Below are 17,897 nucleotides of genomic sequence, written 5' to 3' on the forward strand. Positions count from 1 at the left end.
TGAAAAGTCAAAACAGCTTTGAAAATTGTCCACTTACAGATAGTGAGTTTTCCAAAAGGAGAGTAGGGCAGTAATTGGTTTTATTTCATATTGTCTTTTATGCCAACTAAAGTTGACAACTGAATACCATGACAGAAAATATAAAAGGCTTATTTGTCAATGAATTAGAAAAATGAGGGTCTGTGTTTATTGTACCAAGAGTTAAAATTTATTTTTGAAATTCTGACATTTCTTCATCTTGGGTTGCCTTATAGCTTAATAGCTGCTAAATGTTAAATAACAAAATGTATGTATGGGAGTTCCGGTCATGGCTCAGTGGTTAATGAATCTGACTAGGAACCATGAGGTTGCAGGTTCGATCCCTGGCCGAGCTCAGTGGGTTAAGGATCCGGCATTGCTGTGAGCTGTGGTGTAGGCCGGCAGCTATGGCTCCGATTAGACCCCTAGCCTAGGAACCTCTGTATGCCACGGGTGAGGCCCTAGAAAAAAGACCCAAAAAAGATGACAAAAAAAAGTGCGTACGACAGAGAAAAAGATTTTTTTTTTAAACTTTTTATCATAGTTGATTTACAGTGTTCTGTCAATTTCTGCTGTATAGCAAAGTGACCCAGTTGTACGTATGTATACATTCTTTTTCTCATATTATCTTCCACCATGTTCCATCACATGTGATTGGATATAGTTCCCTGTGTTATACAGCAGGACTTCACTGCTTATCCACTCCAAATGCAGTAGTTTGAATCTACTAACCCCAAACTCCCAGTTGAGATTTGTTTTCTTTAAAATAAAGGATTCTTATGTCTAACTTAAATTTCCAAATTCTCAAGATGTTTTTACTTTTGTCTTGCTGGACCTCATCTCTATTTAGCTTTTCACTTACAAGTCATGTTTCATATATGTGAACAGCATTGGGAATGTGACCTTTCTCATGACCCTGAAAGCTAAGATTTTACTTCTCATTTCCCAGAATAAATGTCACTAAAACATATACATTCTGCTTTTCCCCTAGGTAAAAATCTCTACACCAATGAATATGTAGCTATCAAACTGGTGAGTAGAATCTGTATTTGTGGTACTTATGTTTTAGTGCTCTCACCCTTCACATATTTTTTTACAGGAGGTAATTGTAAGCATTCACAAATCAAAAAATACTGATTTTTTTTTTCCCTCGCATATGATCCCACAGAGTCATTTCCTTTAAAATATATATAGTGTTAAATGATCAATCACTGTACACTGTGTAACACCATAGATTATATACTGTATAGTGTTAGCAATGATAAATCAAAAAATAGTTAATAAAAAAATAGCTGGAAAGAAAAAAGACTAGAGATTTCTGTGAACTTTGTACCTTTCACAGCCCTATTATCTTCTATGATTTTCTTCTTGAATATGACTGATCCATTTAAAAATGTAAGGTATTTATTAATGTACTTAGTAGTAGAGAACTAAATCTGAGTATCTAATCATTACAACTAAAAAACACATCATGTAGTCAGATTTGAAGGAAAGAGTTCAATTGGTTTTGTCAGTGTTAATCTTATGAATAACTAACCTAGTCATTGAGAATAACATCCTATTAAAAAAAGAATAATTCCATTATCTTTGGGGATTAATAACTTTGGAGGAAACAATTCTTTATCTTATATTTAAGGTTGATACAAAACCATTTTTTAGCCACATGAAATGGATCACATGACTAGTTTCTATGAAACTATAAATGTTGTCATCCCAATGCATTTCCCAGGTAAATGTAGTTTTGGGCTTTATTACTTGGAAGGCAGAGGAGTTAATAGTTGAAGGAAGTATCTGGTGATAATTGCTGTTCTTTTTTAATGAACTGCACCTACTACATCCACACCTGCTTTGTGGTCAGTCTTTTCCTCCTATTAAGTTTGTCTCTGTAGGAGTTAAGAGTTGTTTTATGAAGAACTGACAGGCGTCAGATTAGTTTGTCAACAAAGGAGTAGACCAGGAGCAGGTCTTAGAGAAGGTAGCTGCTAGTGAACCAAGTGTTTTCTTTTGTTTGTTGACTTGAAACTCTTGCTGGAGAAATGGGAGCAGGAAGAGAGGTGTAACAATGCAGACTAACCTTCTTCCAGATTGAATATCAAAGCATTACCTGTGTATTTTTATTTGTAAGAATTTAATTATTCTGTAAAAGTATTCTCTAGTTTATCTGCATTTTAATTTTTTTGTTTTTATTATATTGGTAGTTGGAATAATTTTGATTCTTTGAAACTAGTAGTAGGAAGAATCAGCACGTTAAACACTTCAAAATGTTGCCTCAATACTGGATATTTGTAATTGTTCCTTCATTTGTCAAGACTTCTGAGTTGTTATGTTAGGGGCAGTTCTTTCTATCTAGATTCTCCTTCCAGGTTTATACTAGTTGACCTATTTAGATAAGCGTGCTTAACTTCTTCTTCTTCTTCTTGCTTTTTAGGGTGGCCCTTTCAGCATATGAAAGTTCCCAGGCTAGGGGTTGAATCAGAACTGTAGCTGATGGCCTACACCACAGCCACAGCAACACCAGATCCAAGTCACAACTGCAACCTACACTACAGCTCTTAGCAATGCCAGATCCTTAACCCGCTGAGAAAAGCCAGGGATCGAACCCACGTCCTCATGGATACTAGTCAGGTTCATTACCAATGAGCCACAACAGGAACTCCAGCATAACATATTGTTAACATGACTTAGGTTGCATTTCACGTATATTTTGTTAAAGTTTTATTCTTTGAATGGCCAAGAGTTAAAGCTAACTAGACTTCATGTCATCTATAAGGTGCATCTCAGTACCTCATTTCTCTTTCAAATAAATTTTAAATAAAGGCTCTTTAGAGAATAACGGTGTTGTCTGCAGGCCTCGTCTTCTTGCTGTGGGTCTGTATTCTCTGTGGGAGACATAATGGCAGTAATTGAGCTCTTTTCATTTAATAGCAAAATTTGCCTTAAGCGTTATGGTCCTACAAGGTATCGGTCTGCTTTCAGTTTAGGATTTCGGGCAGGCATTTCTGTTTCAGAATAACTGTGATTCTGGCAAATAGCCAGCCCTCTATGGAAAAGTAATCAGCATCTGGCCCAGAAATACAAGGAAGCACTGCTGATAGTGTTTCATTTCTACTTTGTTTGGATCTTCATTGTGGGTTCTTGGATTGCTAGGAACATTTTCTTAAAAATTAGATACAATGTAAACAATTGATTATAATGAACCCCTGCTTTACCCCATCACCCAACAGTTTTGAGGTTCTTTCTCTCTTTTTGGCGGCACCCAGGGCATGCAGAAGTTCCTGGGTGAGGAGTCGCACCTGTGCCACTGCAGTGACTTGAGTCACAGCAGAGACAAGACCGGATCTTTAAGCACTAGGTCACCAGGAAACTCCTCTGGGGCTGTTTTTAACAGAGCTTTTCTACCAGTTGTTAAAAAAGCTTTCTCTTCATGCTGCTAATCCTACTTCCTTTCACAGTGTGGTTAGACTGTTTGCAGTGTCCTTTGTTCATGGTGCTTTCTGAGGAGCACTTGAAGCTCCAGTTGGCTAAGTAGACCACAACTGTGTACTGAAGGGGTTGGCTACAGGACGTAAGTCCTTCCATTTATGATGAAACCTTCTCATGTCTGAATATATGTGGGTGGGTATACCCACATTCAGCCCTATAGCTCTAAAGAGTTTTTGCTTTTTTTAATTTGTTAACTTATTGACCAAAGATCAGATTGAATATTTACTATTAATATTTCCAATATAAAGTTTTAGAGTATTACGTTTGAAAAAGGATCTGTGTTTTTTAAAAAATTCATTGGCTTCTGTGGTTTATCAGAATCCAGTACAGTTTATCCAGAAAGAACACTCCTCTTTCTAGTGTTTACATCAACCTCTGGTTCCATTTCACTTTGTCATCACTGTTTCTTTTGATTTCTTGTGAATTATTAGTGATTTTTGCTAAAAGACAAATTCTATAATTTGCTGCTTTGATGGTGATATATTAGAAGATCTAAAACAAAATAGAAACTCTATCTGAATAAATGAATTAGGAAGTGACTCTACAATATAATTAGTCTTATGTACATTTTTTTGGTCTGTAAGAGTCTTGAAGAACTTGAAGTCCAACTCTGATGATTGTTGATTTTGCAGTCAAAGAAGGTTATGGGTTCTTTTATAGAGCTCCTTAGGGATTTGAAGTATTTCAGTCTACCTGAATTGATTTAAATAAAACCTTCCTAGAAGCAAAGGGACATACGAGATAGTTTCAAGGAAAGCTGCAAATTCTGTGATTATGGATTTATATCTTAGGAAAAATGCAGACAACATCAAGTGGGTTCAAGAAGAGCCCTCAAAGATGATCAAAGAACTAAAAATACGACCAGTGAGGAAAAGTTTAAAAACTGAAATTACTTTGCAGATACATCTTTTAGGGTAATATTTGATTTTCTTATTAACTACTTGCTGTCAATTCAGAATGATTAGCCAGCCAATTCTTGAAGTTTGGTATAGAGCAAAGTGTTGCAGTGTGGCTGCTTTATTTTTTGGCTCCTTAGAAAACTCTATTTTTAAAAACTTGAACATATCTCAATTACATATCTCAGTTGCATTTACAGCCCTTAATTGTCCTAAGTGTACAAATAAATATAACACTGTTCCTGCAGCATTATTCATAATATGGAAAATTGAAAACAGTTCAAATGTCCAAAAGTTATGGTTTGTGCGTATGTATACACACACAATGTACATCTATATACATACATACAAAAAATAATATACAGTTTTACTTATTGCCGTGGAATGATATATCATCACATTGAATTTAAAGGCACATTACAGAATACCAAATATAGTATATGCTCATTTATTTAGAGTATAGTTTTGAGTCTATATTATATAAAAATACATGTATAAATAAATATTTGGAAAAACATTCACCAAGATGCTAATAGTGCTTCTCTTTTGAATAATAACATCTCAGATTATTTTTACTAGTTTTCTGAAATATGAAATTTTTTTCTGATCATATATTATTTTTCTAAAAGTAATAAAACCAGGAGTTCCCATTGTGGCTTAGTGGTTTAAGAACCTGACATCCTCTCTGTGAGGATTTGGATTTGATCCCTGGCCTCGGTCAGTGGGTTAAGGACCCATGTTGCTGTGGCTGTAGCACAAGCTGGCAGCTACAGTTCTGATTCGCTCTCTGGCCTGTGAACTTCATATGTCATAGGTGTGGTCATAAAAAGAAAAAATAATAAAACCATTTACTACCCAAACTTCATAATAAACAGGAAATACATGTTATTTAATTAAAAGATTTGGCATCTGGTTTCCTTAGAGACTACATCTCAGGAGAACTCTTGATGGTGAGAGAGCTATCCTTGAGTGATGGCTTATCCAGAATACCTACCTACCTTCCTTCCTACTCTCCTTCCTTCCTTTCTTCATTCCTTTCTTACTTCTTCCCTCCCTTCCTCCCTTCCTTCCTTTTTTTGTCTTTTTTCCGGCCGCACCCACAGCGTATGGAAGTTCCCAGACTAGGGGGTGAATTGGAGCTACAGATGCCAGCCTATGCCACAGCCACAGCAACACCAGATCCGAGCCCCGTCTGCAGTCTACACCACAGCTCACAGCAACCTTGGATCCTTAACCCACTGAGCGAGGCCAGGGATCGAACCTGCGTCCTCGTGGATACTAGTTGCGTTTGTTACCACTGAGTCACAATGGGAACTCCTAGAATTTTTCTCTCTCTCTCTTTCTGTTTGTTTTTTTTTTAGGGCCAAACCCATGGCACATGGAGGTTCCCAGGCTAGGGGTCAAATAGGAGCCATTGCCACTGGCCTACACCAAAGCACAGCAACACGGGATCCAAGCCATGCCTGACCCACACCACAGCTCACAGCAATGCCGGATCCTCAACCCACTAAGTGAGGCCGCAGATCAATCCCACATCCTCATGGATGCTAGTCGGGTTGGTTAACTGCTGAGCCATGACAGGAACTCCGGGAACTCCTAGAATTTTTTATTTCAATATCCTTGGTAGGAATTGTATGTAATTCAGCTTCATCTTCCCCAGATGTGCTTTCTAAGAGAAATTGTGGTAAGAAAATGCTATCCTATATGAATATCATCTCTAAAATATTAAGTGGTCTTAGCCCTGGTTTACTCTGAAAACCTAGGAATGGAAAAATCCTATTTATCTAAATGTGATCACAATTTCTCTTCTTGGGTTTCAGGAACCAATAAAATCACGTGCTCCACAGCTTCATTTAGAGTACAGGTTTTATAAACAGCTCGGCAGTGCAGGTAAGTCATGTCTGTTTTCTCCATTTACTTAGCATATAGTTTAGCTGGAAGCCCTAACATATGCAGATTTTCTTATCTACTTTACCCTTTTTACCAGACCATATATCTCCCCCTACTACTGGATAGGTAAATAAACACAGTCAACTGAAAAGCTGCTTGCCCTCTGACTTCCGGAAGGCAGTTGAGTTGGCTGGGGATCTGTGATGCCATGACTGTGCCCACAAACCAACCTTTGAATACTTTCATCTACCTGCTTTTTGGTAATTTAGTCATTCTCTTTTCATTCCTTTGTATGTACTGAAAGGAGGAGGTGTTGATAATTTACAAGCTATATTTTACCACATTGAAACTATATATCCATTTTAAAGATGTACTACTAAAAAAATATCTTCTGAATTACTTTAACACTGTCATTTTATTCTCATTAATTTGGAAGATTTTTCTATATGATTGTGATAACCTGTGACCGTTGAGGATTTTTAAAAATTAAGTTTATAATTTTTAAGAAACATTCCTGGGACTTCCCGTTGTGGCACACACAACAGAAACAAACCAACCAGTATCCATGAGGATACAGGTTTGATCCTTGGCCTTGCTCAGTGGATTAAGAATCCGGCATTGCCATGAGCCATGGTGTAGGTCACAGATCTGGCTCAGATCCTGAGTTGCTGTGGCTGTGGCTGTGGCCAGCAGCTGTAGCTCTGATTCGATTCTGAGCTGGGGAACTTCCATATGGCAAGGGTACCGCCCTTAAAAATTTTTTAATTTTTTTAACTCTAAAAGCTCTAATTTCTGAAATATTTCTCTGGCTTCCAGAAAAGTATCTTGACGAAGCAAATGTTAACAACACTAAGGAGGTTGAGCCCATAGGTTACTTATTGCAGAAGGTGAACTCCTTTGGTGCTAGGTTAATTATTCAACATTAGCAGACATTCCTCTGCTTTATGCTTTCTAAAGTGTGACAGGGTTTTTTTGTGAATGACCAAAACATGATTTCTATTTCAAGTACTATTACTAAAGGTATTATTGAAGTAATTTGAGTTTCACTTCCTAAAACATATGGAATTATATAGGAGCCTCTGGGTGTTACTCCAAGTTATCTTATACTTTGACCATGGCAGTAATCAGCTATAATGATAACCTGAGGAGGTCAGATTGAACATTTGTGTTTCATTGAATCTAACATGAGTTCTTACAGTAGCCTCTCAGTATATATTTGTTCATTGATTGTATCCTTAAATATGGAGAGTTCATGGCATAGGATTTAAGATTGGCAACTGAGTTCATAGGACACAGGTATATATAATTTGAGGTTTGTTTTCCTAGAACTCAACTTTAAAGTTGGTTTTTATGTTGTTCCTGTGTCATAAAATTCAGGGTGATAATTATCACAGCTCACTTACCGTAAACATGTTTGTATGTGTCTCAACAATCTATGGCACAGGTGAAAACATGCTAGATCCAGCCCAGTGTAGCATTTTGAGTGGGCTGGAGGAAAGTGAGCAGACCAGTTTGCAGGATTTCCTCTAAGATCTTCAAAACAGACCACCAGAACATGTCATTACTCTCTTTTCCATGTGGAGCCACAAAATCTCATGAACCAGTTATGTAGGGATAACATCTGTACTGCTGTGTTCATACTTTTCTCAAGTTCAGGAGAACATTACAGATTCTTAAAGTTTGGGCATTCTTATGCACTGAAAACAAGGATTAATAGGGAGAATACTAGAGGAAAGGGGATTTTAAAAATTGCCTTTCACTTAAGGCAGTGAGGAAAAACTGGAATCTCTGAGGCTGATAAATCTCCTGCAATCAGTGGGAATAGGAGGGCTCTCTTGTGGTCAGGGCAGCTGTTGGCTCGTGGTCAGGTAGGTTGGTCATGATTGGTCACCTTCTCCATACCTCTTAGGACAATCATCTAGAAGTCACAAAGCCTTCTAGGTCTTGCATGAATTTTATTGGTGATTCCTGACCTCTTTTCTGCTTTTTGAGATTGTCCTCTGTTTGTAAAGTAGTGGTGATGGAGTATCATCTTCTTAATATTCTGGCCTGCAGCTAACAAGATGGCCTCAAGCTTTTCCAGGTTAGGAAGAGCTTAACAGAACTGTTAGAGGAGTTCCCCTTGGGGTGCAGTGGAAATGAATCCGGCTAGGAACCATGAGGTTGCAGGTTTGATCCCTGGCCTCGCTCAGTGGTTTAAGGACCCGGCGTTGCTGTGAACTGTGGTGTAGGTCACAGACGAGGCTCGGATCTGGCGTGGCTGTGGCTGTGGCTGTGGCCGGCAGCTGCAGTTCTGATTAGACCCCTAGCCTGGGAACCTCCATATGTCGCAGGTGTGGCCCTAAAAAGACAAAAAAAAAAAAAGAGAGAGAGAGAACCGTTAGAAATTTCTGCCCGGTGTAAGAACTGCTTCTAGGGTTTTCTTAACAAATGATCGTACATTTCTCCTTGACTACTTTTGGCAGAGTGTGGACTTTACCACTCTTCAGGGTAATTCAGTTTTGCGAAGTCTGATATGTTGGAAGTCCTTCATATTGGGCCAAAATTTGCCTTTTTAAAATTTTCCTGGAGCACACTGAGCCCTCTGTTACCAGCTCAGAGGCATTTATGAAAAGTCTTATATGCCACACCCTACAGTGCTCACCTGCAAGTCCTCTATTAAGCTATGTAGCTTCAATTCCTTCAAAATTTTTTGTATTATATGATTTATAGATACTGAAGTGTCATTTCTCTACTAGCAAGCATGAATACGCGTGTGCGCGCGTGCGCACACACACACACACACACACACACACTCACTCATAGTTTTGTGATGTTCTTCTTCAGTGAGCCTTATAAAACAGCACCAGCAATTCTGGATTTGGAGATACTGGGGTTATTATCTTCCTTGATCTGGACACAATGCATTTTTTTTTGGGTCACACCCACAGTGTGTATAAGTTCCAGACCAGGGAGCAAACCCACACCACAGGAGTACCCCAAGCAACATCAATGACAACATGGGATCCTTAGCTCACTGATGCACCAGGGATTTATGGATGTGGAATTCTAAATCTATGAATTCAGATTAGCTGTTTTAACAGCTCTATCTCATAGTTGACTGTTAACGATTTTATGGAGTTCTACTCAGCTAAAACCTTTCCATGTTTTTTTGTGTAAGCTGCCATCAACCAAGGCTTTCTGCATTTTTCTGTTTATATAATTGATTTGATCACATAAACCTCTTTAAGTGTCATCTTTTTTTTAATCCCATTATTGCTAAGTATTGGTACACTTTTCAATCTTGATTCTATTATATGTTGACTGTATTTTTTTATTGTAATTGCATAACCCTTACCCCCCAACCCCACCTGTGCAAGATGACTATAAGCTCCTTGAGAACAAGGCTTGTGACTTTTTCACCCTAGTGTCTCAGATGTATCTCAAAGCCCAACATACTTGTTTTACATTAACAGGAAGTTGGGAAGTATTTTGGTGACACAAGTTGGGAAGATTTGATAAGCATGCATTTTTAGATTTTTGCCAAATGATAAATAAAAATACTCCCTGGGGATGGCCAAAAAAGGAAATTTAGTTTGAAAACAGATTAGTTGACAAAGTAGATAACATTTTACCATGTCTCCCTGTAAAGGTGAGCATGAACTCTAGTGCTTGTTCCTAATATACTGGCATGAGCATTTCTCTTCCTATTTTTCTAGAGTGAAGTTCCCAGCTGCAAATGTGATTCATCAGTAGTTCATATTTAGGCAGCTAGAGCATATTTGTCACTCTCTTCAGAACCAAGGTGATGTTGTGGCACTGTAGATAAGCCACCTTTCATGTGGAAAGCATTCAAACCAAAATAATGCAGTCATTGTTTTTTTTTTATTCGCCCGTGCTTTGTATATTATTCAGCACAACCCAAAGATTTGCAAAATATTTGGATATCATGACAAGAAATACTTGAAAAGGAAAAAAACCTAGCTTTGTTCAAGGAATTAATCAGTACTTCTGAAATAAATGGATGATATTTTGAGGGAGAAGTGAGTGATTATGAATTTAAAGGACACTGCTATAGCTGTTGTGACCAGAGTTTGAGACTTTTAAGTTCCTAAAATAGGAACTTTTGTGTTGGCTTTAGAGTAAGACCATTTCTTCCTCAGATACCCAAGTCTCAATCATTACCTTGGTTGTTGATCTCCACATTTTCCTTACTGTACGATCTGGAGATTCATACCAGTTCTCTACTCCTGTGTAGATAGAACAGAAGTGGTAGCACTGGGTAACTCCAGACATGTTTTGGGTTTTTTTCACAAGTTTTTATTAGCAGTATTGGTTTTTTCCTTAAGAATCATAAACACATTTTTATTCTTTTAAAAATTAAAAATTTTTTTATTAAAGTATAGTTGATTTACAATGTTGTGCCAGGTGAACATGGTTTCAGGTAGAGCTTTTCCTGATTGGCTCTTCTTTTCCTTGTTTGATCTCTAGCTTTTCCTCTTCCTTACCATTCTTTTCTCTAACGAACAGTTAACATTTCAGGCTTTACTGACTCTAGCTTTGCCATTAAGGATTTCAAGCCCTGGAGTTCCTTCATGGCTCAGCAGTAACAAACCCAACTAGCATCCATGAGGACGCAGATTCAATCCCTGGCCTTGCTCAGTGGGCTAAGGATCTGGCATTGCTATGGCTGTGGTGTAGGCCAACAGCTGCAGTTCCAATTCAACCCCTAGCCCGAGAATTGCCACATGCCACGGGTGTGGCCCTAAAAAGACAAAAAAAAAGAATTTCAAAACCTGATTATTTACTCTGAAGGTTGATATCTCAATAAGGGCCTTGAGAGTCTTAAAACTGAAGATAAGGATTTTGGTCTTCCTAAAAGCTGTCATTTTTTTCTTTTTTCGTCTATTGTAGAAACCAAATTATGAAATGTTAAAGGATATTTTGAAAGGAAATGATGGTCCATGTTCTTACCACCCTAACTCAGCCACATTTCATTTGAAGACTTATTTCATTGTTTACCTCAGTTCACATGCAACTGCATGTCTTCTTTGACTAAATATAACATTCGTCATGATGTACCTCATATACATATTTTTTAATTATTGTATAATATCCCATCAACTTCATGGGCCATAATTTATGCACACATTTTGTTCTGTCAGACATTTAGTTTGTTTTCATTTGAAGAAATCATTTCCTCTATTGATTTCTAGTACCTGAGTTTGGTGGTTTTTTTGTTTTGTTTTGTTTTTGTTTTTGTTTTTTTGCTTTTTAGGGCCATACATGTGGCATATGTAGGTGCCCAGGCTAGGGGTCTAATCAGAGCTACAGCTGCCAGCCTATGCCACAGCCGCAGCAATGCTAGATCCAAGCCGCATCAATGACCCACACCACAGCTGATGGCAACGGCAGATCCTTAACCCACTGAGCAAGGTCAGGGATCAAACTCACAACCTCATGCTTCCTAGTCGGATTTGTTTCTGCTGTGCCACAGTGGGAACTCCTAATACCTGAGCATTATAACTCAAAACTTTTCTTTCATATGTTCTTCCACCTACTCCCTCTATGATATGATGGTGATTTTTAAATATTTTAAGATCTTTTAAATGATTGTTTAAGTTTATTCCAAAGGATTCAGAACCTAAATTATAGACAGAAATTTCAGGAAGATTAAGTTTGGGCTTTGTGTAACAATTAAAACAGTGTGAAAGTAATCTAAATGTCATTGGTATGGATCTGGATAAATAGAGAAGGTAGAGGATAAAGAAAGAGAGGAGTTCCCTCTGCAGTATAGTGGATTAAGGATCTGAAGTAGCTGCAGCTATGGCTTGGATTCGATCCCTGGCCCAGGAACTTCCATAATGCTTTGGGTACAGCCAAAAAAAAAAAAAAAAAAAAAAAAAGAAGAAAGTAGGAGTTCCCGTCATGGCTCAGTGGTTAACGAATCCGACTAGGAACCATGAGGTTTTGGGTTCCATCCCTGCCCTTGCTCAGTGGGTTAAGGATCTGGCATTGCCATGAGCTGTGGTGTAGGTTGCAGACGTGGCTCGGATCCCGCGTTGCTGTGGCTCTGGCGTAGGCCGGTGGCTACAGCTCCGATTCAACCCCTAGCCTGGGAACCTCCATATGCCATGGGAGCGGCCCTATTAAAGGCAAAAAGACAAAAAAAAAGAAGAAGAAGAAGAAGAAAGTAGAGCCCTATGTACTAATATGAAACAATGCCCCAATATATTTTAAGTAAAAAGTTTACTTAATATAACATGATTGTATTTGTGTAATACAGCAAAAACATATATGCTATAGATGTTCTCATGAGCACAGAAAATAACTGAATGGATATATTAAAAAGTTAATGATTATCTTAGAAGAGAATAATGAGAAATAGAAAGCAGTCTTTAAGTGTATACTTTCTTTTTCTTTTTTTTTTTTTGGCTGCGCCCACAGCATACAAAAGTTCCCAGGCCAGGGATCAAACCAGTGCCACATCGGTGACCTGAGCCACGGGAGTGACAGTGCCAGATCCTTAACCCGTTGAGCCACCAGGAATTCACTTTAATTCTTTCATATTGCTTACATTTTTTCTCCTGATCATGTATTATTATTGTTATTGTTATAATAATTTTTTAAAAGACTGCAGCAGTGGATTTATGGTCTCTCTTCTACCTCTTCCATCATCAATCACCCTGGTTCTGTGCCCACTTATCCAGAGCCATGCTTTAACAGTTAATGGTGCAATACCTTGTTTCCTATCTTTCTAAACACCTTCTTGTAAGAAGAGAAGAAACAGATTGTGAACCAGAAGAGGCTGTCTTATGCAATAGGATTTCCTATCTCTTAGGGGGAGGTTAGTATTCAGGCAGAAGCTGAACAGTTCGGCATTTTGGATGTTGTGAGGGAGATTTGTGCACTGGGTAGAAAGTTAGAATACATAACTTTTAAGACCTATTTGAATACTGAGATTGTATTAAAAACTCTTAAAGACCACATTACTATACCAGAAACATCCTGGTGCGGATGTTCTTAGTATCCTAGTTTCAAAAGATATAAATTTAGGAGTTCCTTCTTTGGCCCAACAGGATCCGTGGCATCTTGGGAACGCTGGGACACAGGTTTAATCCCCTGCCCAGCACAGTGGGTTAAGGATCCAGCATTGCCACAGCTGTGGCTTAGGTTGCATTGCGGCTTGGATCTGATCCCTGGTGGATGAATTCCATAAGCCTGGGGTGGCCAAAAAAGAGGGTGGGATATAAATTTATTTTTCTGAGTTAATTACATAAATATAATCCTGGTAAAGTGAACAACCAGAGGTCAGTGAATCAGAATTGAAACATTATCTAGTGTTTTCACATACTTGGATGGGTAGGGAGGTAGATTTTTATTGTCAAATAATGGTTCAGTTATTGAGCCTGATGTTGCTGGAGAATTTCCAGATTTATTACAAAGAAGAACAATTTTTTTTTTTTTTTTTAATTTATGGCCACACTGTGCCAAATAGAAGTTCCCAGGCCGGGGATCCATCCAAGACACAGCTGTGACTTACGCTGCAGCTGTGGCAACTTGGAATCCTTTAACCCACTGTGCTGGGTTAGGGTTCAAACCCACACCTCCTGAGCCACTGCAGTCAGATTCTTTTTTTTTTTTTTTTTTTTTTGTCTTTTTGCCTTTTCTTGAGCCACTCCTGTGGTGTATGGAGGTTCCCAGGCTAGGGGTCTAATCGGAGCTGTAGCCGCCGGCCTACACCACAGCCACAGCAACGCCAGATCCAAGCCTCGTCTGCGACCTACACCACAGCTCACGGCAATGCCAGATCCTTAACCCACTGAGCAAGGCCAGGGATCAAACCCACAACCTCATGGTTCCCAGTCAGATTCATTAACCACTGTGCCACAACGGGAACTCCTGCAGTCAGATTCTTTACCTACTGCACCATAGCAGGAACTCTGAGAGCAATATTTTTATTTTTTGTTATTTATTTTAATTTTTTTTAAGGGCTGTACCCTTGGCATACAGACGTTCCTAGGCTAGGGGTCGAATCAGAGCTGTAGCCACCAGCCTACGCCACAGCCACAGCAGCACGGGATCAGAGCCTTCAGAGCCTCGTCTGCAGCCTACATCACAGCTCATGGCAATGCCCGTTCCTTAACCCACTGGGTGAGGCCAGGGATTGAACCTGTATCCTCATGGATATTAGTCAGATTCATTTCTGCTGAGCCATGACGGGAACTCCAAGAACAGTATTTTTAAAATGTGAAACTCTCAGAGTTCCTGTTGTAGTGCAATGGAAAAGAATCCAACTAGGAACCATGAGGTTGTGGGTTCGATCCCCGGCCTCACTCAGTGGGTTAAGGATCCAGCATTGCCGTGAGCTGAGGTGTAGGTCCCAGATTCGGCTTGGATCCTGCGTGGGTGCAACCTTAAAAAACAAAAAAAAGAAAAAAAAAGTGAAACTCTGAAACTGTGTGTAATGACTGAAAAATTATTACATTCTTTCCCTCATTGTTGGAATATCAAAGTTTTACGTTTTCTCCTCTGGCTAAACCAAATATGTTCAGTTTTGTCTTATTTTTGCTTCATTCATTGTTTCATTGCTGTTTTAATTTTTTCAAAGCACAAAGGGATGTTGTGCATTGGACAAAATTATGCTTTTGCCTTCAAATGTAACTTTGTATGGGTTGTTCTGAGTACACAAAATTAGAAGTAAGGGACTGAGAGATGGACTCTAGACTCCCTGGGACTTGCTTGCCCTTCTGGTAGCTTCAGTATTTGTTTGGTACAATGTGCCAGCTTCACACAAAAGAGCAACAATATTTAATCATGGTAATTAAAGACTTGTAAGCCTTGTATTCAGCAGATAAAAGCACCCTGTGAGTTGTAACCATCTTTTTAATTGTCTTATCATTTTCTTCAGCCATCACTGTTGCGCTCATTGTATTATAGTCACCATGGCTAAGTCCCAAACTTATTTACCTGTTATGGGAATGTTTTGGGTTTCCCTATGCTCTCAGTGTTCTTTGACTTAAGAGAGTATATACGTTGTCAATTTAAAAATTTCCCAGCCCACAAATCTTTTATTCGTACACCTCCCAGTTGTGCTTTTGTCTTAACACCCAGGAACAAGACTTGCTGGTGACAAGTTTGGGGCAGAGATGGCCACAGCCGAGTGGCCTAAACAGACAGAAGACCTGAACTTAAGAGAGGGACAGTATGAGCGGGAAGTTGCATAGCTGGATATGGACTAGTCACATGATAGGGGCCCAGTGTGTGCTCTGTAATTAAATAAAAGGTAAATAAACTGGAACCAAGCGTGCAGCTGATAGGGCAGGAGAGAGAGGAGAGGGAATGAGTCAGCAAGGGCAGGAGCAAGTGAAAGAGGGTGGGGAGAGGGGTGAATAGGCAATAGGGCACTGAATGCAGAAATGAGAGTGCAAGTGATACAATCTGGTTGAGGCCTCTGATTTAGCCAGAAGAGCAGTAGAGTTGCCTTCTGTTACTGTTTTCAGAGTTAGCTGTTTTTTAGTAACAGTGGTTTTGAACAATAGCTTTGACATTTTTAATGAAAGTGCTAGAGTAGGTTATGGTAAATTCCCACTACTTCACTTGACATTTGGAAAGGCCTAACTGTAATATATGAACAGATACTATAGTCATCTCTTTGCTTCTGGAGCCTTCTTAATTGTATTTAGAGATCGTAAAGGTGGTGTAGGAACTCGTCTTGCTCTGGTTAAACATTTAATTCCACTTCCAGCAACCTGCCTGGGAAAAAATTCTCAAGGGCTCTAGGAATAAATATCATATCACCGCTGATCTAAGCCTGAGCTACCATGTCTTGGCTTTCCAGCAGCTGTTCTAATCTGTGAATGACTATTCTGATTTGGCTTTCTTGTAATCTTCAAATTAAAAAAGGCAACAATAGGAGTTCCTGTCATGGCTCAGCGGTAGTGAACCTGACTAGTATCTATGAGGCTGCGGGTTCGATCCCTGGCCTCGCTCAGTGGATTAAGGATCTGACATTACCGTGAGCTATGGTGTAGTTCAAAGATGCAGCTTGGATCCCAGGTTGCTGTGGCTGTGGTGTAGGCTGGCAGCTATAGCTCCGATTTGACCCCAGCCTAGGAACTTTCATATACCGCTGGTACGGCCCTAAAAAGCAGGGGGGGGAAAAGTCAGCAAGATATGTATTGACATTTCACAGTGTAGCAAAGCCCAGATAAAATCTCACTGGGAATAGAAAGCAACTGAACTTAAATAGCAACTAGATTCTCTATATGGTTTTTTCATTTTTTCCCATTTCGAGCACAGGGAAGTTTTGTAACTTACTTACTCAGGGTCATACAATGGGAAGACCTGAGCTGGGAAAGTGTTTGTCACATATTTTTGGACGGACTTTTATCTCATGTATATACCCATCAGATGCCTAGGGCCTTCTACTTATCCTTTACCATTTAATTGTAATAGGGTGATGGAAGATCGTTGTAAAAGTCTTCAATTGAAGCAAAGGCCAAGAACTATTCCCCAGTGAGAGTAGGATTTCCTGTTTCATATGGTGCCCCCAAATTTCATGCCTTTGTTACCTCTGAAATCTTTTATGGCCTTCGATTGAAACATTTATTTCCGAAGTAAATTAATGATTTGTTGAATACATATGCCATGTGTGCAACTGAAGAGCTCGGAGCTAGCTGCCTTACGCAAGCCATTTTCACCTATTGAAATTTTTATGCTGTGAACAAAGAAAGTATTCATAGAGCTCATTGGGCTTTGCACTTTTGATGTTTCTGGGAGGGAATGGTATTATACATCATCAAAAAAGATAGGAGGTGCTGGTTGGTACCAGAAAAAGAGCTTTGAATCTAGGCAGCCATTAAATTAACAGGAACATGGTTCTGCTTCAACAGAGGAATAACACATAGATCCAAGAAAATCCTAAGAAAGCATGAGATTGGCAAAACTTTCCTTTAGTGTAGTGAACTTCCTTGGGAGTCATTATAAACAGGCTGGGAAACACAGGAAGCAGTGCATAGAGAAATAAAAAATAAGAACACCTGAAGACATGCTGGAAAGATGGGAATTTTACTTAAAATAGAAGTGAATCATGTAACAAGTAGTTATGAACAAATAATATGCATCAACTTAGATGTTCGATAGTTAGGAATGCTTTAAGGAATTGAGAAAAAAATTTTTTTGGTCTCCAGTTGGGCAGAAAGTTTTCATAACAAGAGAAGAAAGGAGGAAATAATGAAGTTGGTAAAAGAAAGTGAAATGTATACCACTAAATTCAGGGAAAACATCTTAATTAGTATAAGTGGACAGCCTTCAAATTACATTTTGAGGACTGTAGAGATTTAGACACTTGCCATGTCTACAGGCAGTGTGAATAAGTGCAGACAGCCCAGGATGGGAGCAAGGTTTTCCCACTGTTTTTCTGTGTCTTATTGTGAACCATGGGCCTCCTCTGTGCCTCATTTTCCTTATTTGTACTGCAAGAAAACCTTCGTTTCTTACGGAGCTTGCAAACCTTTTGGAATTGAATTCAGTCAAGTCTGTAAAGACCTTGAATTCTTAACGGAAAGTGCTATGTAAACACAAAGCAGTATTGTTTTACATTGAAACTGAAGATCTGACTTTCCTATA

The 17,897-nt window shown here is 39.0% G+C and overlaps 1 protein-coding gene across 13 annotated transcripts in view; it reads left to right on the forward strand.

Moving 5' to 3' along the window:
- The window catches only part of CSNK1G1 (casein kinase 1 gamma 1), a 193,996-nt gene that overhangs the window by 107,184 nt on the left and 68,915 nt on the right, over positions 1-17,897 (forward strand). For 10 of the 13 annotated variants that reach the window (XR_014809746.1, XR_002344535.2, XR_002344536.2 and 7 more), the window contains exons 3-4: positions 1,010-1,050; positions 6,218-6,287. Coding sequence is in view for 4 of the 13 variants with exons in the window: in XM_021093859.2 (XP_020949518.1) it covers positions 1,010-1,050; positions 6,218-6,287 (111 nt within the window). In the remaining 9 variants the exon portion in view is untranslated. The remainder of the gene's footprint in view (positions 1-1,009; positions 1,051-6,217; positions 6,288-17,897) is intronic. The other 3 variants (XR_014809765.1, XM_084967587.1, XM_084967601.1) reach the window with 1 other exon arrangement.

This window comes from Sus scrofa, chromosome 1 (assembly GCF_054392235.1).
Source record: "Sus scrofa isolate SSC_HxYL_T2T_F1_AM1 chromosome 1, Sscrofa_HxYL_maternal_Yorkshire_Landrace_v2.0, whole genome shotgun sequence".
Taxonomy (NCBI): domain Eukaryota; kingdom Metazoa; phylum Chordata; class Mammalia; order Artiodactyla; family Suidae; genus Sus; species Sus scrofa.